The 27,836-nt window shown below is 39.3% G+C and overlaps 2 protein-coding genes and 1 pseudogene across 4 annotated transcripts; 1 reads left to right on the top strand and 2 right to left on the bottom strand.

Annotated features, from left to right (window-relative positions):
• Nucleotides 1-3,268: 3,268 nt before the first annotated feature.
• On the bottom strand, nucleotides 3,269-27,525 carry LOC143035233 (uncharacterized). 3 transcript variants are annotated; one of them, XR_012967303.1, is made up of 6 exons: nucleotides 26,493-27,521; nucleotides 24,300-24,460; nucleotides 7,953-8,148; nucleotides 5,562-5,755; nucleotides 4,904-4,992; nucleotides 3,269-3,539 (listed from the first exon to the last, which is right to left on the bottom strand). XR_012967303.1 is itself a non-coding variant. In XM_076202009.1 (5 exons), the coding sequence occupies exons 1-5, from the start codon at nucleotides 26,977-26,979 to the stop codon at nucleotides 4,972-4,974; spliced, it is 1,059 nt and encodes a 352-aa protein (XP_076058124.1). In that variant the 5' UTR covers nucleotides 26,980-27,520; the 3' UTR covers nucleotides 3,269-4,971. The 3 variants fall into 3 exon arrangements, 2 of the variants coding, with proteins under 2 accessions (XP_076058124.1, XP_076058125.1); XM_076202009.1 differs by having other exon boundaries at nucleotides 3,269-4,992; nucleotides 26,493-27,520; XM_076202010.1 differs by lacking the exons at nucleotides 3,269-3,539; nucleotides 4,904-4,992 and having other exon boundaries at nucleotides 5,593-5,755; nucleotides 7,939-8,148; nucleotides 26,493-27,525.
• Nucleotides 10,593-16,408, top strand: LOC143035236 (uncharacterized). The gene is made up of 2 exons (XM_076202011.1): nucleotides 10,593-12,655; nucleotides 13,909-16,408. The coding sequence occupies exon 2, from the start codon at nucleotides 15,524-15,526 to the stop codon at nucleotides 16,022-16,024; it is 501 nt and encodes a 166-aa protein (XP_076058126.1). The 5' UTR covers nucleotides 10,593-12,655; nucleotides 13,909-15,523; the 3' UTR covers nucleotides 16,025-16,408.
• LOC143034951 (uncharacterized) lies at nucleotides 22,945-23,930 on the bottom strand (annotated as a pseudogene).
• Nucleotides 27,526-27,836: the final 311 nt, after the last annotated feature.

Below are 27,836 nucleotides of genomic sequence, written 5' to 3'. Positions count from 1 at the left end.
GGCAATTCCACTGGATTATTTTCATTTTTTTTTTCTTATTTATTTACTTAATTTATTTATTTATTTATTTATTTATTTATTTACTTATTTATTTTTATTATTATTATTTTTTTTTTATCTGCTTCGGTTTCTTCCTTTCTTGGCCTTAGTGGGAGAGGTGTGTTTAGCCCCGGATGAACGGTCTGGGCTGGTAATAGGACTTAAAAGTCGTTTTTGGGAAACGGAGATCTCCATATTGACATCCTCTTCAGTACGTGTGGGCACACGTTTGGAAGGCTCTGGGATGGCCGGGGAAGGAAGGTGCGAGTGAGTTTGCCTGTTACTTTGGCGGTGTTCTTTGTCCTTGGAGTGCTTGCTCTCAGTTTGCGTTTCAATGGTTCTGTAGGTTTTTTTTTACTGCTGAAGCATAGGAAGTTGCTCCGGAGGTACTAGTTGGGGTAACTAGTCTTTCCATCACACGCTTCCTTGCTTCGTAAAAGGATATGCCACAAGTTGCTTTCTCGGTACAAATTTGTTTCTCTATATTGAAAGTGGGACAGTCTCGGGAGGTGGATGCATGGTTGTTATTGGAGGGACAGTTAACACATTGAAACACCTTTGCAGAGCAAGCATCCATAGGATGTTCGCCTGCACATTTACCGCATACGACTGTTTGTTTGCTGCAGAATTTGGCTAGGTGACCATATTTAAAGCATTTGTTGCAGCGCAAAGGGTTGGGGACATATGGTCGTGTTGGGACATGGATATATCCAATTTTGACATGATCAGGGAGGGTTGTGGAATTGAAAGTGAGGATTATGAGAGGCGTGTTCACTCGCATGTTCTTTTCCCGGTCCAGTCGCGTGATAAACTTAACATCTAGAATGCCTTCAGATTTCATCTCTTCAAGGATGTCACACTCGTCCATGGTCATCAAATCTCTGCAGTGGATTACTCCTCTGCAGGAGTTGAGTGACCTAGGGAGGGATGTAACAACATCGAAGGTATGAAACTTCCTGGCCTTGAGGAGATCGCGTGTAGCTTTCCCAGAGTTGGTGGTAACTTGGAGGTCTCCGCTTCCAAGTTTTTTAACTTGGCTAATATCATTGGTAAATTGAGACAGACATTTTTTAAGCATAAATGGATTGAGGTCAGCTAATCGGGTTTGGTCGCAATGTAGAAACACATGTCTAGCCTTGTCCGGGTCGATATTAGGGTCGTCAGGGGAAGTCTTCCTAGTTTGCAGGGATGGAGTTGAGGACTCCATCCTGCGCGTCGGGTTGGGGGGACAAGCCCCCTGGTACACAAAAATATGTGCTCAGCAGAGCAAAATATAATATAACGGGGTCACACAGCTTCCTTTGGCGACTGGTGACAGCCGCGTAGTAGGACCACTGTGTGCCCAGTGGGTACGGGGTCTACACTACTTCTAAACTACGACAGAATTTACTAGATTTCGCCGGGCCGGACGACGAAGAAGTCTCACGAGCCAACAAGGGCTCGTGCGGATCCCGGAGAGCTACGAAATGACGAGAAAATGGTATAAGGTCAAAGTGCTGGGAAATGCCCAGAAGTGGGTGGTAGTGTAAACTACCGACAAGGCTATCCAACGTAAAGTTGGATTGCGTGAACAAGTTAACTCTAGAGAGTAGCCCTAGCGAGTATAACTATGCTCGTGCAAATACGGACTGTCTGCTGCTAAGAGCTGCCGACGTCTGTGTGAATCGACGTTGGGGGAAGAGGGATATATAAACCCCAAAAACTGCTGACGTGGCCGCTCCGCGCAGGCGCAGTCTTCTAGGGCTTCGAAGCTCGAGGCAGACTCGCTCGTTGAATTGGTGTGCAAACAAGCCCATTCGCCGAAGTGGGGAGCAGAACGACCATCAGTGCAGCCATGATGAATTGACTTGTAGCCCTGATGGGCCCTGACAGACATCAAAAGTGACAAAATTTTCACATTGAATGAGAATCAGACAAGAAACAATGGTCTCAAACTGTCCGGAAATAGATTTAATTTGGAAGTAGGTAGAAACAACTTTGCCAACTGTGTAGTTAATGAATGGAATAAACTTCCTGCACAGGTAGTGCAATGTGGTTCAGTTCGAAGCTTTAAGAATCATTTAGATAAACACCTAAGCAAGATGTTGTAATAATTATCATATATTTTATATTATTTGTTTTTGTTTTGTTATCATGTCTGTTTTTCATTTATTATTAGTTACATGTCAATTTATTATTATTTGACAGTGTAAAATGTCAAATAATATAGTTTTTATTTATTATTCTATCATTATGATTTTTTTTTTTTGCATCCGACCTAGATATGGACCAAAAGGTCTACTGTCGGCATGCTCAGCCTTTGTAATCCTTTGAATTACAGTCATTCTGACTTTAGCCATCCTGAAATGGGCATCCAACACAGGCACCTCATTTCAAACACATTCAAACTTTTCCTCTCTTATGTTCCATGTTTCTGGCCCATACAATGCTGTCGGCAAAATCACTCTTCTGCAATCTCCTCTTAGCATCCATTCCCAAATGTCTATTTCTCATTACACTTTTCAATCCCCCAAGGCATTTACTTGCTTCTCTCAGTCTACATTCTACCTCCACTCCCTTTCCCACCACATTTGCTCCCAAGTATCTAAAACTATATACTTCTTCCAGTCTCTCTCCCTTAATACTCACTTCCACTCTGCTGCCACGTTCTCCCCTTATACATCTCATCACCCACATTTATCTTCAACTTCCTTTTGCACACCCTCCCAAACTCTGTCACTGACTTCCTCAATCCCTTCTCTGATCCTGCTACAAGTGCAGTGTCGTCAGCAAACAAAAACTGGCTTATCTCCCACTTATCATATGTAAGGCCAAGTATTTTAGGGTTTCTATTTAATGGGGGAGGCTCATCAATCTAGCTATTGGTTACTTCTTAGATTCATAGTAGTCAATGGTATTCAATGTCAATGAGGACTTCTGAGAGAATAGAAACAATCCTTTCCATAGCTCCATCTTATTGAGACGAGTTTATGTTTTTGGCTATTTTTTGTAATTGTGTTATTTGACTATTACTATTAGTTTACATGTGGGAGCTTTGAAGTTATAATGAGATTTTGATGTAGGGAACTTATGAAATTCAGTGTGTACTACCAAATCACTCAAAGTTTTTTGTTTACACAATTACACCAAGGTCTCTTAACCCTAGAACACGGTCGTGGGCAATACTTATGTTACAGGGTTGTGGGGTAAATTTCACCCCATTTTAGAAAATAAAATAAAAACAGTTGTAATCAAAATTTAATATATCTTAAATAATTGGCACAAAATACATTGTCTATACTTTCAATTTCCCTGATATTTAACTTATTACTAAGGCAAAGTGAATCTTTTAGGGGCAATTAAAAGGAAGTACTAGAATTATGAAAATTTACTACATGGGGAAATAAAATATATATAAAAAAATCTAATATTAGAACTGAAGTCTTGAGTGATGATCCCACTACACCCAGGTCACAGGAGCCTCAGGTCTGGGAAACACAGCCTCCTGGTAGCAACACACACTATACAGGAGAACATAAAAAAAGGTTTTTCGTTAGTGAAAAAATAAACTAACTGGAAGTAAAAAAAATCCTTTACATTTTCTGATCAATGTCTATGAAGAAAGAATGACCATGTTTCTTTGCAGTAGGACACTGAAGTTGTGTCCATGGTGAATAAGAAGGCACTTGAACCTGGCCTCTGATTTGCTGTGTCCTTTATTTCCCAAGGTATCTCCTTGTTACTACGCACAGTACCAACGTGGGTCATGCCACAGTTGATCAGGAGATCTGTTGATAGGGCCACTGAGGTAACATTCCTGTTGGTTTTATGGTAAGGTTTAGTGAGTTCTTTGGTGAAATGATGGCCAAGGTTTATGCCATCGTGGGGTCTTGCGCCCTATTTCCCCAGGTAGGGAATTGCACCCAACATGTACTTGCTGTTGCTGTCATTGATAAGGAACAGCTTCATTCTGTATTTTGCTAGTTTGCTGGGAATATACATACGAAATGGTCAGTTCTTATGGAACCCCAACAGCTGCTCATCAACTGCAAGTGTCTCATGTGGGACATACATTTTCCCACAGTTCTCAATAAACATGTCCCAGATCTTCTGGATCGCTGCAACTTTGTCAGTCTGCCGCCTCTACTCCCTTGTGTTTTTATCATCGAACCGCAGACAGCTGACCAGGAACGAGAAGTGATCTTCTGAAATGGCTGCTCGGTTGATTGCTGGACCAGTTTTAGGGCTAAACATCTCTCTTATTGACAGGTGGTTGTCTCTCTGGCAACCACTTAAGATCAGCACCCCCAACAGTGCTTGCAGCTCTGCTGCTTCTATCAGGGACATCTTTGCCTTGTGATAATCTGACTTGGCTGCCTCTGTTGGAATGATGTGATTTGTCCACTGCATAACTTCATTTAAAATTTCATCATCGAACAACAAGTTCATGGCTTTCTCTGGTGTGTCTGCACTTCTTGCCTCCAGTGCAGGTTCTGGGGTGTAGGGAGGCACAATGTTACGTGCTGCTGTCCTTACTGCTCTTGATGTCTGTGGACGACAGTTCCACCTACAGCCGGATCAGGTTGTCAAAGTGCTGGTTCCAAATTTGACCCTTCTTGGAACATCATCGTCATCATCAGCAGCAGCAAGCATTCGTTTTCCCCTTGCAGTAGTAGGCACAGCAGGGTCATCAATGTCATCAGAATTTGATGGAGAGACAGCACGGCCAGAACTAGTGGCAGGTTTTCTAGCAGGTAGGCATGGTAGGCCTACACGCATTTGGGGTGTTGATTGCTCATAATCTTTGTCACTATCAGTCATGCAAAGTCTTGCTTTCAATATTATCAGTTTCATTTTCACTTTCACTTGGCAACAAAGAACTTACTTCTGACAATCCAGACCTATTCAGTATATCCTCCAGTTGCTCGTCAGTATAGCTTCTGAGATTTGTCACTAGCCATATCCTTGCAAAGCCTGTAAAGAAGAAAATACATGAAAAGCACAGAAAAAAATGGCTTATCACTATGTGGGGCAGATGTAAGCAATGTATGCTTACACGTTATCATGGACATGGGGTAAACATTACCCAAGTATATTAAAATTGTAACATGGTTCTGGGATAAATATTACCCACACAAGTTTGTACGATCACGGCACTGGGGTAAAATTTACCCAATGCACCCCACAAAGGTGTGAGTGCAGACACACTACCTTCCACCAGGAGAGCTCACAGCCAAATGAAGCTACACTAAGACCCACGTGATTGCCTCAACCCACGCGGGCTGTGCCCCCATGAAACAAAGGGCTTGGGGTAAATTTTACCCACGACCGTGTTCTAGGGTTAATCCAATATTCACCAACAACCATTTGTTCGGATGTTTGGGGCCAGGACATAAACCCACTTTGGGAATTGATGTTTTATATCCTGGGCCAATTCCTGAAGTGAGTTTATGTCCTAGGCCAAATGTCCGCACAAGTGGCAGTTGGTGAGTGTTGGATTAAAAGATCTAGGTGTATACATGTACATTTTCCAGGGTCCTTACCATCAGTGTGCCTCGTGTACGAAGTGCATTCACCCAACATAAGATTGTGTTATGGGTTGGAACAGCCTCATTTTGGTGAATGTTGAAGTGGCGCCGGAACTCACACTGAACTGCTGCAACAGACTCATTATTCTTCACATAACTGTCGTAGGCAAACACTCGATGCTCTATGGTCCACAGTGCCATGTCTTCATCTGGAAGAGGGACGATTGATTGATTTATGAAATTTTTGGCTTGAAGACCAAGTGCTGGAGCCGGTAGGCCAGAGAGAGAAGCGAGAAAGAGAGAAGGGAGAGAGACTTAAAAAAAAAAAAAAAAAACTATGACTCAATGGATCAAATGGTACCTTTCTGATATATGTCCCTCCCCTTGGGGCTGATTAATAGCCATTTTAAAAGCCTCTGTCCTCTTTGCCCCATCCTGTAATATGCAATTATGATACAAACTTCTGTCATAACTCTATGTCTTCCTATATCATATGTTATCATCAGCAGCTTTAAGACCAAATATCTGCTGAAAACCAAACCCGGAACAATAAAGGGTCTTTTACTGTAACTCATGCAGGTTCCTTCACCAAAAACAGCTTACACTTAACAGGTGTTCAACTATGGAACTCATTACCTGTGTCCATTAAGCAGTCAAATAGCAAGGTTACTTTCAAGAAAAAAGTCATGAACTACTATTTGTCTCAGCTATGGACCGAGAACAGCCTTGATTTTATGTACTACTAGTACCAGACTCCATGAGTAATGCCATCCAAATCTGTGTTCACTCGTAACTGTTCTGACCTCCCCTTTTGTCCCTCTGAGGTTTAGCTTAGTATAACAATGTTTGATGTTCAAAACTGGTTTCCACCTTTGTTTTGCTTGTCATAGTATGGTATATGTCTCAGGTATGGTCTGAGAACAGATATGATCTGATCATAATACAAGCCTGGTGAATCAGGGCACCAGGCAACAAGGTAATTGGACCTTTCCCTTGATCTCCTTGTTGTTTTACTCATACAAGTACTGGTCCCCTGTACCCTACTTCTGGTGCTTCAGGTTATAATGTACAACTTCCTAGTGCTCATACTAATGTGTAATTGCCCACTCCATCCTGAGGTAGAGGTAAATTTTGGAATTAATCAATAGCTGCAATATAGCATTCACTATAACAATATGTTGATGGCCTGCTAACTTCTATCCCATGGTATTTAATATTCAAACACCATATGAGGATAGAGCCTTTATTTGTATGACGTTTCACTTATTACAGCTTTTTCAAGTACAAGTTGAGATACATATACTTGAGATTAAATAAGAGGAATGGAGGGAACGGGGAAAGAAAGAAGTAGGGGGGGAAGGAAGAGGAAGAGGAGGAGGATAGGAAGAGGAGAGGAGAGGAGGAGAAGGGGGATTGAATACTGGGAGAGGTTGAGAAGGCTGGCCGAAACGTCCACGGGCAAATTGCTCACAAAGGGTGGTTTAAAATCTTGTTGGCCATGGGTATTAGAGGAATTATGTGGGGCGAGATGTTGAACATGCCCCTATTTAAAAAATTAAAACAATTTCAAACCACCCTTTGTGAGCAATTTGCCCACGGATGTTTGGGCCAGCCTTCTAAACCTCTCCCAGTATTCAATCCCCCTTCTCCTCCTCCTCTTCCTTCCCTGTTCCCTCCATTCCTCTTATTTAACGTTAACTCAAGCGTGTGTATCTGAACTTGTACTTGAAAAAGCTGTTTTGGTACCTTTTAGCATTATTTTGTTGTTCCTGATGCATAATGCAATGTTCCTTATTGTGATGGTGCTCAAATTTTGAAGTTTTGGTCTCAATATCTTACGTGTTACGAACATTTTTGTAGTATTAGCAAATCTATAATAATGTTTATGTGTCATATAATGCAATGTTCCTTATTGTGATGGCATTCAAGTTTGGTCTCAATATCCTGTGCTATGAACATCTTAGTAGTATTAGCAAATCTATAATAATGTTTATGTGTCATATATGTACTGATTGGTATTACTTAATCCCTATGCATGATGTCTGTGTAACCTAGTGTAGAAAATCAGTCTATTGAGGATCACAATGGAAATATGCTTACATGCTTTTTTGTGTTATCCTTGGCATTCGTAATTGTTATTTCGAACTTTTTTTTTTTCGTTATCTGCATTACATGTATATTGATTCAATGCCAAATAAAATTATTATTATTACTATTATTAAAGAAACAAGGGCTGATGTCCCTCTAAATTAAGCATAATGAATTACTAAACTAAAACAAAATTAACATTATATGAAAATATCTAAACTGATTGTACAGAGTACTCTAAATACCAAAACATTTGCTACTTCAATGGGTCAATCTAATGCCTACAATTTTTTTTATAACCTACTCTGTGACACAAACCTTCTGCTGCTGTTTCTGTTTCATTATTTGAATCTCTCTCTCTTTTGACCCCTACTGTTTCTGTTGGTACCCAGAATGCATCAGGACCAATGAACATTTCACTTTCAAGTGGTTCCTCCTTGATTTCAATTTCTTCCTTTGATGTTGGTGCAGCAATTTTCAATGGGTCATCCATGTCTACATCAGCTATTTGATCCTGGAAAAGAAAATAGCACTTTGAATAATCATACAGGAAACTCGCCAGTTATGTGAGGGAGGAGTTACTAAAAAATCTTATGTACCGTAAATGGAAATTGCATATAGATTAAATTTCTCCATATAGAACAATATTCCTGCAAAGTGGCAGTGTAGATGTTTGAATGCAAATACCATGATTTTTCCATATACCAAGGGCTTTTTCCCTCTTAATCCCTTCACTCCGGGCCAAAATCTCGTGGGCAGCATCAGCTGCCAAACGTGCAATGTTGCGTCATAATACTTGCATTATCAAAAATAAAGTCACCGCTGTATTGCTCGTTCTCTCTTTCACCTGTGCATTTTGATAACCATAGAAAATATGATGAAGCCAGTTTACAGAGTATGGGGGTCATGCAGGTACAACTACAATAAATACGATCAAGACACCAACATCGGCATCCTCGCGTACCTACTTGCTCCTCATGACGCCTACGTAGGTGTCATTGTATTGAAGGGGTTAAGAGCGAGGTAGCCAGTTAAGCAGCCCTGCATAAATAGAGGTGGCACTGTAGTCTGTCAAAGCATGTATCCACCCCCACCCATTCCATTCTCATTTTAGCTCCTTGTGGATGAAGGGTCATCCCTGTCTCCCACCAGTAGCCCAGGTCATAAGCTGCATTGCTTATGACTAGGGCTGCTGGCAGGAGACAGGGATGACCATTCATCCACAAGGAGCTAAAATGAGAATGGAATGGGTGGGGATGGATACATGATTTGACGGACTACAGTGGCACCTCTATTTATGCGATTAATCTGTTCTGTACACCTCTACGTAAATAGAAATTTGCGTAAATGTGAACTATTTCCCATTGAAATCGATATTAATTCAATTAATCCACTCCTGACCTCAAAAAAGTCTACCTTTTTCCCTTTGATATGATGAAGCCTGTCACCAAACAGAGATAAATAGGTATGATTATGATGTTCCTGCAACATTAATGTCAAAAAATCAATGTTAAAGACCACTAACAAGGTAAAAAATATAATCTTTTGTACCTAATGATGGTAAGGCTTGCAGCTGGTGAAGGGGGATGGGAGTGAGGACGTGGTGCAGTGATGGAGGCTTACTGAAGGAGGAGCCCGTACATTGCCAAAACTTCTCAAACCACCCCCTTCTGGCTGTAAAGGGCACTGAAGGTGGTGTAAGCTAGCCATTGGTACCAGCCTGTTACCACTGCAGGTCGGCATACACTTGATGAGCCTTTGAACATATCATTTCCTCACTCAAGCTATCACTCTCTATCCACACAAGCAATAACTTTTCCACCTCGTACAACAATGCTGGCCTCTTATGTGTGCTTACATACCTTATACCCTTAGACACATTAGATGACATAATTTTATTTTTATCTAAAAGAATGGTTCTTATTGTTGACTCCGGCATACCAAGCTCTCTCACCAGCTTACACATGCAAAAACCTTGAGCAGCTTTGGCAATCACTTCCCTCTTTTTCTCATTCATGATGCTGGTTTTCTTACAAGCACCAGCTTCAGTAGGATTTCTCACTTGTTTTGGAGACATTTTAAAGGCACAAACAGTACAATACCAAGAGGTAGGCACTGAAAGAAGGACCAGTCATGCATACAACACAGTGTGTGAATGGTGACATCAACAAGATGGCAGTGCGGGATTTGATTCTCCACACAGTAATGAACACAAATGTGCCTGCATAAATATAAATTTTCCATGTAAATAGAGGTACCACCGTAGTTCCCTTTAACCATGATTCTTACCCAGTGTTAATGTGAGAAACTGTGTGGAATGAAGTTGCGGCAGTTGAATGATAAGCTATGTTTGTTCTGATAGATACAGAGGTTGAAGAAATGAAATGATGATAAATTCGTCAATTCTGACCTAACCTACCTAACATAACTAATCTACATAACCTAACCCTATATTTAGTAATAAAGTACCTCAAATTCTATAGATCATCCAGGGCGTCGTCGTCACAGATGATGGCCTGATTATTACAATCGAACCTCGAAAGCCCGGACTAATTGAAGGGAAGGGTGGTCCGGTCATGCCAAAAGTCTGGTCATCGAAAAGATCGCCCTAACACCCGTAGATTTTCGTAGTGGTATACGTATAGGTAATGTATGATATGGCATAGAAACACATAAGAATAATACTCTATCACTGTAATAATAACAATACTGTTATAATAATAATACTATAATACTAATAATTCTGTAATAATAACTGTAATAAAGGCATGTAAATATACTGTACAGTGTACTGTACTGTTAATGTATTTTTTATTATGTTAGGTACTAACTACTGGGCTCAATCTTTTGCTTTTTTGAAATGATAGGATATGGTATAGTACATTTACATTTAGTGTATTAATAAAAAGCAAAAGTTTACATTTAACTTATCCTACGATGTATTTACACTTACACTATGTACAGGGTACTTAAACAGCTCCACACTCTCACTGTTGGCACTTCCTCTCTCCCAATGTGTTGTTACAAAAAGGCCATGTTGGTTTCTAAAGCGCGACAAACACCCATCACTTCCTTTGAAATCCGTTATGCCTAGATTTTCGGCAACTTGTTGTGCTGCAGCTATGATCTCCACTCCCCTAACATTTCACCCCACACTTTTTTGCGAAAGATACCACTTAATAATTCCCTCATCTAATAGGTCTATCTTTCCAGTTTTCATATATTTTCTTGCAGCTACCTTCCCACTTTTGCTGGCTGAACTGTCAATGCTGAATATAGTTGCATAAGATTGTAATTTTTCTTTGGCCTTTTTGATATCCGACACGGTCTGCTTCATACACCCATATTCCTCACACACTTGCACCACAGTAGTTCCCTTTTCAAGATTTTTTAATATTTGTAGCTTCTGCTGGAGGTTCAGCATCACCTTAGTAGTTTTGCGAGGCTTTAGCGGCTTGGGAGGCATGGTTATGGATGCACAATAGCACTATAACACTGTAAATATCAGAAGGTATGCACGCGAGACAGTGGTGGCGGCTTGACTGGGCCGGGCTTGAGTACACATGTATGACCGATGCTGCCACCTACTGGACAAATAGGGAACTTTGCTTGAAAAGTCCGCCCTTTGTTCATTTCGACCGGTCTTACGAGGGTCCGGGCTTTCGAGATTCGACTGTATATACTTTCATTTGAATGCACCAAGCAATAGGCAAATCCATGTAATGTATAAAAAATATAATTTTATATCGAAGACTTAATTTTTGCGGTATGATTACTAACCCTCGGCTGCTGGCAACAAACTACAACAAAACAACTTCAGACCAAAAACTAGTGCTGGGCAAATACCGCTAATTTCAATACCGGAATTACCGGTGAACAACAATACCGTTACCGAAGTACCGGCAATTTACTGGTAAAAAGACTCATGAGGTAGTAGTGACGCCCCAAGTTCGAGTCGAGTTCGAAAAATCAATGTTTTTGTCTTTTAATAAGCTATATCTCTGGTTCCATTTTACACATTATTTTTACTGTTATGTCATTGTAATGGGAAAAAGTCATACTTTAACCGTTACTATTATAGTATGCTATCTACTGTGCGAATGAGTGAATGGAGGGTGTCTGAGGGTGGGTGTGGTGTATAAACTTTCGTCCGCATCTGTCTGTATGGGTTCATGTTTGAAGGGTGCATGTGGGAGTGGGAGTTTTGTTAATACACACACACACACATACACATATAATGAGCTTTGACTAATTTGTAATAAATGTTTTCCTAAAAACTAACCTAACCTAACCTGACTAATTTGTAATTAATGTTTTCCTAAAAACTGTTTTTTATGCTCCCTTGTTTTAATACTTATTTCATACAAATTAGCCCAGCACGTGATCCAAAGACCAAGGTGAATACTCATTAATGGGTTAATCTCTCAGGTTTCATATGAAACAACCAGTAAAGATTTGTTATAATAATGTGCCATAAAGTATCTCATTACATACCTTAAGAAACACCACTAGTTATTCACATATCTTTCCCACAAATCTTCCCTTCAACAAACATGGAGACCTAACCAAACCAAAACCAACCTAACCAAACCAAATAAAGCCTAACCAAACCTCCGTACGAGGTTAAGATTAACTGTAACATCTTTCCTGCACCAAATGGATGCCTAAGGCAAACTTCATCATGAAAAGCGAGACGCACTAAACCCAAAACACCCAATGATTAGGTACTTTTAATGGATTTTGGATTTAGTAGACAGTGCATGAGAATTATTACTTTTTTTTTCTCAGAAATTGGAACTTTCACTGTTGATTAGAACTATTTCACTTTGTTTTTTATTGTTACATTGTAGAGATGATGGGAGGAGCTGCAAGCATGTTGTGGCACTAATGTTTAGCATGGAAGACTTTGTGTCACGTAGGGGGGATCATGCTTCAGCACCAACATGCACTGATCTACCATGTACGTGGAACATGCCTCGTCGCAACACCAAACAAGTGAAGGCAGTCAGTCTAAATCCCAGGTATGTTTTAATGACAACAGTTTGCTAAGGTTGGTTCATGAGCACAGATCCTCAAGGATTTGGGTTCAAGGGAGGTATAGGAGAGGTAGCATCATACTGGTTTGACAAAATCACTTGGTGAAAAATTCTATTGCAAGGCACTCCTTCATACAATGGGCCATAGAGATCATTGGACTCAATACTAACATATGATTTTAATTCACCTAATATGGATCTATATCAATGAAACAAGATATGGTTATATATCTTTTGTGTAACTTATAGATCAGGGTACAGTAAAAAACAGGCAAGTTTAAAAAGATTAGTCTCAAAGCTGCCTATGGGACTGCTGCTACCTATCCTATACTTTCCTAGTCTGTGTTGGTGTCAGTATACTTTGCAACCATAATTTAAATTAGGCAATATTATCATTGAAATATACTTTGTCCTCAATATTCATATTATCTAGGTTGTAAGAGTTTAATCTGATTTACTTTTTGTTTTGAAGTCTACAACCCAACACCAAGTCTGTAATCCATCCCAGGTTTGGACATAACAATATATTTCAGAATTCAGATGGCTTGTCCTCAAACTAATGTTTATTATACTGCATGGAAGGCATAGAGCTCTGAAAGGAGGTGGTTTGCAATTAAATTTCAAATGGCTCTCCTGAAAAGTTGACTTTTTTGTTATTTAGATAGATATATCTGTTTGTATTTGTCCGATTTTATTAATTCTTTCAAATCAATGAAGAGATATAGTCATTCTTTAATTTCCATAGAAAAAAGAAAGGAAACTGTAACTTACTTTTTTGTTTGTTTCATTTATCCTAGCAGATTTTCACTGAAGTTTTGAGTACTTAAAAAAAAAAAAAAAAAAAAAAAAAGTGAGTGGAAATTTGCCTTATGGAAGTTGTTCCCAAGACTCTAATCTTTCAAATCCTACATAGTAGGCTGATTACCGATGCCTATGGATACTTCCATATTCACAGATACTATCATAAAAAAAGAAAGAAAAAATATTAACTACATGTAACATATCCATATTACTAAAACAATTTAGTATGCAATAATTCTCTATTGTAAAGGGTAAATACACATAAGTTCACCAGAGAAATTGAACAACTTTTATGACATGCTCACCTATAAGCACCTCCAGCACTCCCTTAACCCTGGACAGGTAGCGTTGTGTCAGATCCGCACCAGGACTCTGCGCAAAATGCGTTTTTTTGTTTCTGCGCATAGATGCCTGGCATGATCTCGCTTGTATTTCAGGGACCGTTAGTCATTCACCGGCCTCAGTGAAAGCAACATGTGTGTCACCTCTGCTCCGCAACGTTCACCCGCTACCGCCCTCCAAAGTTGTAAATGGTGCATATCTGACACCACGCTACTGTTACTCGGGTAAGTCATGCAATTGCAAAAGTTTTGCATTTTACATTACTGCATTATTACTTAGTGAAATAATTTTATTGTGTTTATCGGAAAATATCAGTGAATGGTGTAGCTACCCGTACCAATCGCCATATTGGATCGGAGGGCAGCGAAAATTTTATTTTGAGGCTAATTTCTAATTTTCTATTATCAGATTTCAGCATGGCAAAGAGAAGCCTGACGGAGGAAGAGTATTTGCAGGCCCTTTTCGTGAGTAGCGATGAAGAAGAGCCTTCTATAGTGACTTTTGAGGCATATGCCCTCTCTGCCCTTCCTCTTCTAATGCCAGGACCAAGCTTTTGTGTGCAAAGTGCCATAAACCTGCATGTAACTCGCATGTCAACTACATCTGTGACCAGTGCAATCGCGCATGGTAAGTTTCACGAATGATTTTTTTTTACCAGTTTATACTTAATATGATTTTTAATATTTTTTATCTTCATCTAGGGCCATTGTAAATTACTTTTGCAAAATTTCATGCATATCCATCAATTATTAGTACTCTAAATATGCCTTTCTTTTACGTAAATTGCGCACAGTAAGGGTTACATTAAAACTAAGCCTTTTTTTTTAGTTTATAGTCACTAAATATCATTTTCTAAGGTTTTGTCGTCATCTAAGATTATTGTAGATGACTTCTGGAAAATTTCATCCAGATCTGATAAGTATTACTACTATAGATATAGCCTTCCTTTCACACCAAAATTTTTAGTGCTTTTGTACATAAAAAAATTAACCGCTTTTTCTTTTCTTTACAGATTTTGCAGTTTTGCTCCAATCAACAATGTCTTTACATCAATCAACTCAGGAACTCTTCTACTTTCAAGAAAATACTCGTTATTAGTGGAATTTGGTATTTTAAAGTGTACAGTGCCTGTTATTTGACCAAATGTCTATTTTTACCATTCTTTTCGTAATCATGTAAGTAAAGTGTTATTTTTATATTCAGCGTTTTTTTCTCCTTCACCAGTACAAAGTAGAGTCTTTATATTATTAAAATATAATAAAATAAATAAAGAAGGGCATAATGGCAACTGGGTATAAGCGCCCAAAGTGAAAGTAACAGATATGACACCACGCTACCTGTGCCGGGAGAGTTTGTCCACGCTACCTGTCCAGGGTTAAAGGGAATGCACTAACATTAAATTACAGTTTCCTTTATTTTTTTCTTGCCAAATTAAAGAATACCTATTTCTCTTCACAAATTCGAAAGAATGAATAAAATGGGATAAAAAGAAACAGAGATAGGCTATCTAAATAACAAAAACATAGAACTTGTTAGGAGAGGCATTTAAAGGGCACTGGCATTTAAAATCCTCCGGCCTCGTACTCACGTGGCAGCTTAGAATCGACACAGCCCAGCGACAATGTACGCCTACTGACCTCCATCCTGGCACTCCTGCTGAAGCTACATCAGCAAGGTAGGAGTGTTACGCTCAACTGGGTGCCGAGCCATATGGGCGTCCCAGGTAACGAGCTAGCCGACGCCGCAGCTGAAGCGGCGCGCCAAAGACCCGAAGTCGATGTTGTCGTCCCTCTTAGCAGAAATCAGTTGTGCATATGCACCAGGGCTCTCAATCAGGTACAACGATTCCTTCAGCACAGGCTGGAGGCAGAGGTATCAGAAAGGGCGAGGCGGTACAGGGCAGTCACAGACTATGAGCCCCTTGTACTTCCTCGCTCCACACCAAGAAAGGTGGAAACTCTGCTCTTCCGTCTGTGGCTGGAGGACCATTGTTTCTGGCAGATTAAGATCAACCCGACAGCAGGAGAGAAGAAATGTCAACATTGCCGCCACCCAGAAGCCACCCTCGAACATTACCTCAAGTATTGCCCCGCAACTGCTTTTCTGAGAAGAGGGCCTCCAACAACATCTGAGGGTCTTGTGCACCGCCTATGCAGCCACTTGAGTGATTATGAACTGCGTCGGCTGGTGGAGTGTCAGCCCCCCCTTTAAATTTATATACCTTAGCATTTGTTCATGTCAGGAAGGGTGACTCGCCAGGATGTGCATACATATTTCACATAGGTATGCACATCCAACAAATGTATGAGTGGGCGTGGCCAAAGCCACACACACTCATACATTGAATCACCCCCCCCCCTGTTGTTTCTTTAAAATCTATTACACAATTGATAACAACACACTGTCCACTGAATACACAGTTCATCATAGGTAGGGTGCATTCACCGAGATGTGCATACGTATATCATATACGTATGCACATCTTGTGAATGTATGAGTGTGTGTGGTTAAACCCACACATACTCATAAGTCAAATCACCCCCCAAACAGGCTCACACTTAAGCCCGTGGGAGCTTAACCCCCAAATTTAACAGAACAGAAGTACTAACATGCGAGAGTGCCCCTTTGTTTACATCTTATTCTTTCTCGCAACTTATCTCGCTTTCTGAGATATTCCTCTTGCAATTGTGTGTATCGCTGCCCAAGAAGAGGAACCACAAATCCTTCTTCATACCCAACATTATAATCTAATACAGCTTGGGCAGCTGCAAAGTCAAGAATGTTTTTATTAGTACTCTTGTACTTCGAACAGTATCGCCAAATACGCGAATGCAAGTGCTCGTTTACTTTCTGGGTTTTTCCCAGAAGGCACGCAGATAACAATTTGTCTGAGGTCAGCCTTTTATACTCACTCACCACTCTCTGACATAGTTCACTTGGTAATATGAAGCTCACTTTCATAGTTTTGTGGGATGGAATGGGCTGGTCATTTGCAATTGCTCTTTGATAGAAACAATAACTGTCTTTTGATTGAGGGCATAACTGGTGTTGTGCGTTACTGTCTGAGGAAGAACAGTGCAGAAATGACACTAGTATGTCCCTTCTCATACCCTCTACACTCCCTCCAACGTGTCGCCTAATTGCTGCACTGTAATATTTTGGCAATTTCATTATTAGCACATCAGTGAGCTTCCCTTTACCTCCTTTCTCTTTCAATCATCTTATTTTTCCCTTTTTTGTTTTCTTTTCTGTCACAACTTGATCATGTATTTTTCTCAGTGCTGTGCCTAATCTTTTTCCTACGTGATTGATACATTCTCCTTTCTCCACTTTTACACTGTCATATGGTCCTTTTCCATCATTCATTGCACAGACAGCATTATAGGCTGAACTATCACCATCTGATATGAAAACAGTGTATCTAATATTTCTATCTAAACTTCTACTGAACAGTGTCACAGCTGCTGCAGCTTCCATCCCACCAGAACTACCTTCATAGTTTTTTCAGGCACGCACTCTTATGATCAGACAGCCACTTATCATACTGTTCTTTGCTTATTTTTCCAAGTTTCATACTATTTTCTTTCGTTGTACACTGTTCGCAGAATTTACTAATTGTCTCATAATCAAGAACACACCCCGTTTCGGCTTCTATCACAGCCCCGACTGCCAACTTGCTTGTATGTCCACGCTTTTGCCACGACCCGTCAAAAATCACGTTCATAATAAATCCCATTTTGGTCAGCAGTATAATGCTGTTTAGCAGTTTCTATACTGCTGTTCAACACTTCTTTCACCTTTTCTTTTGTACAATCAATTACTACTGACTGATATTTTGTATACTGATCAGGAGCGCTTTTCATGCTCACGTTTCCAGTGAAATTGTTATATCCATCACTCCCTAATCCTATGTCCATTGTGCTATATACCACCAATGTTGTGATAGGAGTTTCCTTCACCTGTGAGTCTATCAGTCTTTTTTTACAGCCTTGACACTGTAAATCAATTTTATAATCCATATATTTATTATGGAAGCTTACATTCAGCTTCCCAAAGCATTCACTGCACACGACTTTCGAAAACACTTCCTGGAGGTAGCTTTTCCTAAATATAATGTTTTCGTCTTCAACTACTTTCTTTTTCTCTGTGCGTGATGAAAGTGAAATCGCCAATTTCCTCTTCGTAGCAGATGAGGTTGGGGTATCAGCAGATATTGTTGAGCTGGACCTAGGGCGAGTGATAGAGATGTCATCTCGCAAAGCTTTTTTGCATTTCCTTGCAAACTCCGCTTTTTTCCTCAGCTGTAAAGTGCTCTTCTTCACCCCAACCATGGTTACTGTTGGTAGAATAAGTGAATATTGATTACTGATGGTATAATAAAATGAAGATTATGATATCACATGGGACGCTAAAGGCAACTCCAGCTTGCCAGATGTCGCCAATAATTTATTTATTTAATTTTATATATACGAAAAAAAAAACTGAATTGAGCTGTAATATTTTGTCAATGTGTTACCACCATCATAGAGAATCTTTTGAAATGCTTACCTGTTGGTAGAATGAAATAAGATGATACGATCGCGTGTGTGAATTGAAGTTTGGTAATATCTTCTCTTGCTCTTGCTACTGTCGTAAAGAGCTGATTAGGAGTGTACAATTGGTGAAATTGCCAGATACCTCCATACAAGTTGCCAGATATCTCCATAGATATTAATTGCAGTAAACAAAACAAAACTGGCTATTGAAATTTTGACTTTATTTCAATATACAGAATGTTTTTTCATGCAATGGGGTTGCCAGAGGTCGCCAAAAATTTATCCATTTTATTTTATATATAAGAAAAGAAACGGAATTCAGCTGTACTATTTGGTCGAAGTGTTACCACCATCATAGAGGAACTTTTGAAATGTTTACCTAAAATTCGTCAGTTTTACAGAAATTTTCAATTTTTTGTGCCCAGCGCTCCCTTAATGTTTGGAAACCAGTTTGCTGCATGTCTTTAGTATTTTAAAGTACTTGTTTCTGGCAATAAGTCTAATGAATCTTTACGGCATTCAGCATTAAAAGCATTTAAATACATCCACTTTCTTACTTTTTTTTATTTGTGCATCTTGTTAATAGCAATGTGAGCTTTCATACATAAATTCTACTGTGTGTTGGCAACATTTTCTTCTCCATCCCTGGAGAAAACTTATTTGCTTTGGCATAACTTTCATTGCATTTCATGATTTGCAGGATGGACACCTCAACTGAACGCTCAATAACCCCTCGTTCAGAACATTACAGGGTCTGTACCTTTGCACCTAACTTCAATCCAGGGGAAAGTTTTCATGCATTTATGGCTCAGCATCCATCACTAACATGTTATGGATAAGTGCTCTTCCCTGATAGATTGAACAGACAGCCACCCACCATCATTGAGCTTGCAGGGATATTTAGCAAGTCAAAATCTTCAATATCATTTGTTGATTTTGTTAAACAGCATTTAGATGTTGCAGATATTGAATCCATACAATCCAATACACATGCCCAGTACAAATCCTTTATGTGGAAAAATCAGAGTTGGAGCCTTGACATCTACAACTTTTCATAAGGCAATGCACTACAAGGGCAGTGATAGTGAAAATTATATTGTAAAAGAAATAATGGGACTCTCAGGCTTTAAAGGAAAATTGAGTACCAAATATGGTAAGGAAATGGAGCCAATAGCAAAGAAACTATACACCAAAAAAAAAAAAAAAAAAAAATAAAAAAAAAAAAAAAAAAATATAGAGTGTGGACTTTTAATAAATAAAGACAATCCGCTCCTCAGGGCAACTCCTGATAGCATTGTCAGTTGCAATTGCTGTGGCAAGGGTTTACTAGAGATAAAATGCCCCTATAGTAATAAATACAGATTTTTTAGTGGCAGGGAAATAGCTAGTACTAATACCTACCATGTAACCATTGGGTAAAATAATAACATTGCACTTAAAAATTCCTCTCCTTGGTACACACAAATTCAAGCCCATTTAGGTTTCTGAGTTAGATTGGTGTGATTTTGTGATGTTCACACAAAAAAATCCACATTTAATAATGCAAAGGATATATTTTGACAAAGCAAGCTTTCTTTGATAGCAACACAAAAATTGCCATGGAATTCTATAATAGAGTCCTGCCAAATCTCCTCAGATAAAAAATAACTCCAGAGGCAAGTAATAATTTAGACTTTTTTTTCTTCATATTGACAGCATATTTGTTTTCTATATAGTTGTTTGTTGTGTTGTATTTACATATGGTGTGTGTGTCTTTTTAATGCTACTTACATTTTGCTTTCTATGTACATTTCACCCTACACTTTAAAATTGAAATATCTTCATGTTTCTTCTTAGAGTTAGTGCAAGCATTATCAAGACTTGTATTATGTAATTGTCCTGCAACAGCTTTTCTTGTGTTCAGGCCCATTTGTTCAATAAATTTGTGTTTTCTATCCGCATCCTTCTCTTGTAGTTAGTGCAAGCATCAGCAAGACTTGTATAGTGTAATTGTCCTGCAACAGCTTTTCTTGTGTTCTGGCCCTTTTGTTCAGTAAATTTGTGTTCTCTATTCTCATCCTACTAGTTAAATATACATTGTAAATTTCCTTTCAACAATAATGTCCGTGTTCTTCATTTTCAATAATGATTTACCATACAACAATGATTCATACATTTCTATTTATAAATAGTTATACAGAAATGAATATCTTTACATATCCTTTAAAATGACATAGGTGATAATAGTTATATGGTAGCGAGTGTGGGGGTAGACAGATGTTCACACATGGGTCCCTAACACCCAAGTTTTATTTACATACATACAGATACCAAGGCTTTTTCCCCCTTACAAGGGAGGTAGCCAAAAGGGAAAGGCATAAAATCACTCCCACCCATTCCATCCCTGAAAACACTCCACACCCCTCCACTCTCCCTCCCATCTTAGCACCTCCTAGATGACAGGTCATCCCTGCACCTTGTCCACTGCCCTGGGTCAGAAGCAGTGTCGCAAGACACAGCACATTCACAGCAAGGCCGCTTCATTAAATTGGCGACCCCTCCCCTCTCCGTCCCCCCCCATATAAAGGAGAAGACTGGGAGAAATCCCTTCGGGCTGCGTCAAAATTTTGCTCACACACACTACCTCACCCCCCATTCCCCCGTCCATACCACCTCATGCATCACAACATCTTCCATATACAACCATTCTCCATTCACCCCTGTCTTCTGTCCTCTCCCATCCTTCCTCAACAGACATTCCCCTCTTCACCCCATCCATCCATCTCATCCTAGGATGTCCCCTCATGTTCAGTCCCTCCACATCCGCCTTCCATACCTCTTTTACTAGTCTTTCTTCACTCATTCTTTCCATGTGTCCAAACCATCCTAATACTCTTTCATCAACCCTATCTCCCAACTCCCTTTCTAACCCTGTTCTCCTCCTCACCTCCTCATTTCTCACTCTATCTAGCCTAGTAACCCCCATCATACTTCTCAGACACTTCATCTCAAACACATTCAAACTCCTTCTCTCTTCCTCTCTTATGTTCCATGTTTCTGCTCCATACAGTGCTGTTGGCACAATCACTCCTTCATACAGTCTCCTCATAGAAACCATTCCCAAATTTCTATTCCTCATTACACTTTTTAATCCACCGAGGCATTTACCCGCTTCTCTCAATCTACATTCTACCTCCACATTTTCCTGCCACATTTGCACCCAAGTATTTAAAACTATCCACTTCCTCCAGTTGCTCTCCCATAATGCTTACTTCCAGATTACTGCCACTTTCACCCCTTGTACATCTCATCACCTTAATTTAACCACATTTATCTTCAGCTTTCTTCTATCACACACTCTCCCAAACTCTGTCACCAACTTCCTCAATCCCTCCTCTGATCCTGCCATAAGCGCAGTGTCGTCTGCAAACAACAGCTGGCTCACCTCCCACTTTTCTCCATTTTCTTTAACCATCTCCAATCCCTGACCCATTACCCTTGCATTTACCTCTCACACTACCCCATCCATGTATAAGTTGAACAGCCAGGGCGACATAACGCATCCTTGACGAAGTCCCACCTTTACCTCAAACCACTCACTCTCTCCATTTCTAATCCTGACACAAGCTCTACTACTCTCATAAAAACTCGACTGCTCCGAGAAGCTTTCCTCCTATCCCGTATATCTGCATAACCTCCCACAGTGCCTTTCTGTCTACCCTATCATAAGCCTTTTCCAGATCCATAAAAGCCAAAAAACCATCCTTCCCCTTTTCTATAGCTTTCTCACATATCTGTCTTACCACAAAAATCTGATCTACACAACCTCTACCCGTCCTAAATCCACACTGTTCCTCACCAATTACTCCCTCTGTTCCTCTCCTAATCCTCTCAATCAAGATCCTTCCATAAGCCTTCCCAACTACACTTAACAAGCTAATCCCTCTGAAACTACTACATTCACACTTGTCCCTCTTTCCCTTGTAAAGTGGAACTATACAAGCACTCCTCCAGTCCTCCGGCACTCTACCTTCTCTCCAGCAAACATTAAATAACCTCACCAATCAGTCCACCATCACTGTACCTCCTTTTTTAAGACATTCTGCAAGACATCCATCCAGACCAGGTGTCTTACCTGCTTTCATCATCTTAACTGCTGCCTTCACTTCATCCTTCCTTATTTCTCCTCCATTTTCCTCACTCATCACTCTCATTTTCTTAGCATTTCCCACTGTAGCTATCTTTCCCTCCCTATCCTCCTTCACATTTAGCAACTCCCTAAAATATTCTGCCCATCTTCCCCTTACTGCCTTCTCCTCCATCTGCACCTTTTACCTTTTCTTCTCTACTTGATTCACCTCCTCTTCCTCTCTTAATTTCTTTCCAAAACATCTTTTTATTAATTTCAAAATTTTCTGTCATACTCTTACCCCATTTTACATCTGCTCTCCTCTTTGCCTCCTTTACCTTTTTATTTACATAATGATAAAGATAAGCTTTATGGGGTCATAATGAGCTTTTTATAGCTGCCACTCTATAAACCCTCGCTTGTTTCTGAATAAGATCAAAGAACTGTGCTTCAGTTGCAAATAAAAATGCTTAGGTTGTGTACTCACAGTCAAATCTACACAAGTGGAGGCATCATATTGCATAATACTGTAACTATTACCACAATATGATCCATGAGGGGCCACATCGTTTGGTGAACTATCCCTCCTAATAGTTTAAATGTTTTCATTCTTCCAATGGCTCCCTCAACATGTATACGTACTGTTGCTATACTTCTTGTTTTAGCAATTTCACTTTGTGTGAGCATCCTGCCTTTACTGGCAGGATGCTCACACAATGGTGGGATGTGTAGTTTTGCACCATGCTGGAGTATTAGATCACCAATGTTGAAGCCCCTATCCACCATTATGGCATCACCTGGGTCAACTTTATGAATGAGCTCAGCTTCTGCAGTATAGTGGTCTGACGTGTTACCTCCATACACACTTTTAGTGTGTTGTGGTGTTTATACTGAGAATATGTGGCAGCCTGAGCTGAAGGATTTGATGGTTTGACTATGAACATCTCTGTGCAGTCTAGGATTGTTTGCGTGTCAGAATACTCTTCAGGGAAATCTTTTGGCAAACTTGCAAGCACCTGTGCTGCAGTCGGCCATATAAGCCAGTCCTTAAGTACTAAATACAGTACTTTAATCCAAGTTATGATGATACTACTTGCAACACTTCGTGCTACTTCAAAAAGATCTCCTAAAGTTCCTAAATCACATCCTTTTCTTATATGCACTAAGGTCATCAAATATTCATCCAAGTGTGACAACTTCCTATTTGTATGTGCTTTGATAATGCCTGGTGGTGTATTCTCATTCTTGACACTAAAAGTCCCTCTCCAATAATGTATGTGAGTCACATTTTTTTTTTTATCAAATCAAACAAATCATAAAAATCCTTTTGTTCCATGCCCATATATCTTTTAATACTCTCAGTTTTCCATAGAATTTTCTGAATAAAGGCGTTGTGTAATGCTCCGTCTTCTACAACATTGTTACATTGCCACAGAAATAAGAAATAAGAAAGACTGATAGTGTGGAGGACATATTATTGCATGTACAGTAAAATGAAAATATAGTTCCTGCCATATCTGTAATAGGTACTTAAATCAATTTTCTATAGGGGGCTGGAAAACTATGCACACATGTACTTGGCAGTACATTGTCACTGTTCCTTTCAATCTACACTCCATCCTCGTTTTTCTAGGCTACATTATTGTTAATGCTTTATCTCCCATCTCACTGCATTACACCTAAATTTCAAGTCCTGGTAATATTGTTAGTTGCTAGACTTGAGGACAAGAAATTGCAGCCCCCAAAATACATCAATGTAATTTATTTTCTGCAACAGTGAAAGGACTATTGGCACTCTTTACAACAGAAAAAAGAACATGTGGCTTAGGTATACTTTACTCACCTCATGTACTTGTTCATGAGTTTGTGAAGCTCTTTTAAGTGTTCTACACTGATCAGTCTGCACCGCTACATCTACTGATTCTGCAAAAGTTTCACTTTGGGTAGAAGCTCCATATGTGTGGTCATCCCAAACATTGCAGCTCTCATCAGGAATTGTAGTACCTGTAAGAGATATGAATATAAGTATTAATCACATGTGTGATCAAGCCAAAAGTTAAAAGAAAATATAATCTTTAGTTTTGCTTGATTATATAGTTAACTGTTGACAAGTACAGATGTAGCCAAATAAATGTAAGATATCTTTCAGTGGTGACGCAGTCATGAGTCAGGTGTCAAATGATTATCTGATTGATTACTTTAGTATTTTGTGTAATATGCAGATAACAGTAGCCACTGTTCTCTGTTTACGCCTGTGCAATTGGATCACACATCAAGCAGTGAATTATCATTTTGGAGACAAAGAATTATTTCCTCTCTGAAACTTTTTTATATTCAAAAGCAAAAATTACCTTAACTAACCTAACCTTAAAGGACTGAGGGAAGTGCTTATAGGTGAATGTGTCATAAAAGTTGTTCAATTTCTCTGGTGAACTTATGTATACTTACTTTATCGGAAAGAGTATTATTGCATACTAAATTGTTTAAGTAACATGTATATATTACGTGTACTGGTAGTTATTTATTATTTTTTTTATGATGGTATCTGTGATCATTGAAGTATCCACAGGCATAGGTAATCAGCCTACTATGTAGGAAATGAAAGATTAGAGTCTTGGGAACAACTTAACTAAATAAAAAAAATTCCTACTCTTTTTTTTTATGATTCTTTAATTTTGAATAGTAGAAACTTCAGTGAAAATCTGCTATGATTAATGAAACAAAACAAAAAAATCAAGTTACAGTTTCCTTTATTTTTTTTTTGCCAAAATAAAAGAATTACTATTTCTCTTTACAAATTCAAAAGAATGAATAAAATCGGACAAATAGAAACAGGGATATGGCTATTTAAATATAAAAAACAAACTTTTCAGGAGAGGCACTTAAAGTTTAAAAGGAGCGCACCGTCATTTAAAACTGCTTTCTTTTTCTCTGTGAGTATGTACGTGTAACCTCTAATCTCCTCTTCGTAGCAGATGAGGTTGTGAGGGGTGCAGTGGAGGTGCTAGGTGCAGTAGTTCGGGGTGAGGTTAAGGAAATGGGTGTTCAAGGAAATGGGTGTTCGGAGTGAGGTCGAGGAGCTGGATGCAGGGGTAGGGGGAGTGGCAGAGATATCTTCTCGTCGTCGTATTCTACATTTCCTTGCCACCTCTGCTCGTTTTCTCAACATTAATGTCCACTTCTTCACCCCTCCCATGGTTACTGCTGGTATATTAAATGAATATTGGTTACTATTGGTAGAATAAATGAAGGTAATGATATCATGTGCGTGAGTGGGATGCTAAAAAGCAACTACAGTGCTGAGAAGCACTGCTGGCTATATAAAGTTGGGTAATTTTGCCAGATACATCCATAAACATAACACGGTAAACAAAACTGAACTGGCTATCGAAAATTTGACTTTATTTCAATATATAGAATGTTTTTTCATGCAATGGGTTGCCAGATGTCGCCAATAATTTATCTATTTTATTCTATATATAAGAAAAAACATGGAATTGAGCTGTAATATTTGGTCGAAGTGTTACCACCATCATAGAGAATCTTTTGAATACTTACCTGTTGGTAGAGTAAAAGATGATACGATTGCGTGCGTGACTGGTAGGCTGACAGATACATGACAGGGTGACTTTCCTCCTCTTTAAGCTTTGAAAGTATACTGAGATACTTGTGGTGACCAAAGACTACTGGTGATTTAGGGTTGGGCAAGTTGTCATATATCTCCATGAATATTAAGTACAGTACACAAAACAGAACTGGCTATCAAAATTTTTACTTTCTTTCAATATATAGTATGGTTTTTCATGCAATGGAGCTGCCAGAGGTCGCCAAAAATTTATCTATTTCATTTTACGTATAAGAAAAGAAACGGAATTGAACTGTAATATTTGGTCGAAGTGCTACCACCATCATAGAGAAACTTTTGAAATGTTTACCTAAAATTCGTTAATTTTTCAGAATGTTTCGTGTTTTCGCCCCCCACACCGCCTAAACTTACCAATCTTAAACAGAAACAAAATAACTCAATGTAACCTACCTGAATCTTCTGTGGTAGTGCATACTTCTACCTCCACCCAGTCTTGGACATGCTGGGCTAACACCTCTTCTTGAGGGAAAAGTGTTTCAATGTTGCACTGTGTGGATGTTGAGGTGTTGTTAGGTCCCTTTGGTTCAGAAATGACATTTTGACCTTGGCACTGGAGACTGTTTTTCTTCCTATTAATCACTGCAAGGTGGTTTCTTCCCCACCCGTTATAGGAAAATAAAACTGGGTCTGGATGTTCTGGTGATGGTCCATTGTTCCATTCCAAAAAATGTAAGGAGCATATTACGTGATTAGCTGTTGCCTTCCAACCACCTGGACGCCTACAGCTCCTCTCCCATATCTTTCTTCTTCTGGATTCCTTTTTTGCACTCGGAAATCTGGCATATCCTTTGACATTATTAGTTCCTTGGGTTGTCTTTCTCGTACTTTTTCTTGAATCTGACGTGCAGTCTCCCACGGCACACGTATAATTAGTCATATTTGTTTGAAAATAGCTCCCAGCAGATCTAAATACCTATTGTTTACATTTTACACAAGCGTGGCTCACTTCAGTACCTCGTACGTCCGCCACCACTGTTGTTATCTTTTATTTCACTGATTATCATCATATACAGGACGTGACAGTGATATCCATTATTTTTCAACACTCAGATAAACTGCATAAACCGAAAAAAAAATCATCTTATTTTTACTCCTCATACTTACTTCAGTAAAAATAATGACCTATTTTTAGATTTATCTTATGATTGAATTAACAAAGTCTTATCACACACCAGTAAGTAAAAATTAATTATAACAATAAGAGTCATGTTTTTAATTTTAAATACACTTATGCAAGAATCTATGTCGTATTTTCTTAGATATGGTTTCCGAATTAGTTAAGTCACCCCTTTGCCTCGTGAAATCCGAGACAATTGAAAATTCTAGCGCTAATAAGAATCTACGAGCCTGACTGCGAAAGGTCCCATTAACGCCCGGCAGCGACCGGCAACGTCCGTAGCAACCGGAGATTTCCTATGGTGCCCGGCCATTCTGTTTTTTTTTTTTTTTTTTTCAATTCCAATGGTTCATATCATATGAATGATTTGTCTACTAGTGAATTCACGGAAGAAGAAAAAATGTTGAATTTAGGAGAAACGACGCACAAAGCAGAAAATCCTTTGCTAAATTTAGCGCCCGGACCGTGGCGGTGGTTTAGGTTAGGTTAGGTCCTAACTTAAGCTAACCCAACCGCCGGTAATTTATCCATTACACATTTTCTAACGACCGGACAGAAACAAAGATGGCGACACCCCCACAGTCCGGGCGCTAAATTCAGCAAAGGATTTTCCGCTT

The sequence above is a fragment of the Oratosquilla oratoria genome, chromosome 18, assembly GCF_046742065.1.
Source record: "Oratosquilla oratoria isolate Oo_2021 chromosome 18, ASM4674206v1, whole genome shotgun sequence".
In the NCBI taxonomy this organism is placed as follows: Eukaryota; Metazoa; Arthropoda; class Malacostraca; order Stomatopoda; family Squillidae; genus Oratosquilla; species Oratosquilla oratoria.
This window is presented reverse-complemented; position numbering and strand designations above follow the sequence as displayed.

Bases quoted from the DNA above. Each gene is read 5' to 3' on its own strand.
- LOC143035236 (XM_076202011.1), top strand. From the start codon at position 15,524: ATGGGCGTCCCAGGTAACGAGCTAGCCGACGCCGCAGCTGAAGCGGCG.
- LOC143035233 (XM_076202009.1), bottom strand. From the start codon at position 26,979: ATGACTAATTATACGTGTGCCGTGGGAGACTGCACGTCAGATTCAAGA. The intron at 8,149-24,299 runs GTGAGTAAAGTA...TTTCTTTTCCAG, and splicing joins CTCATGAACAAGTACATGAG to GATCAAATAGCTGATGTAGA. The intron at 5,756-7,952 runs GTTTGTGTCACA...TCCCTCTTCCAG, and splicing joins AACAGAAACAGCAGCAGAAG to ATGAAGACATGGCACTGTGG.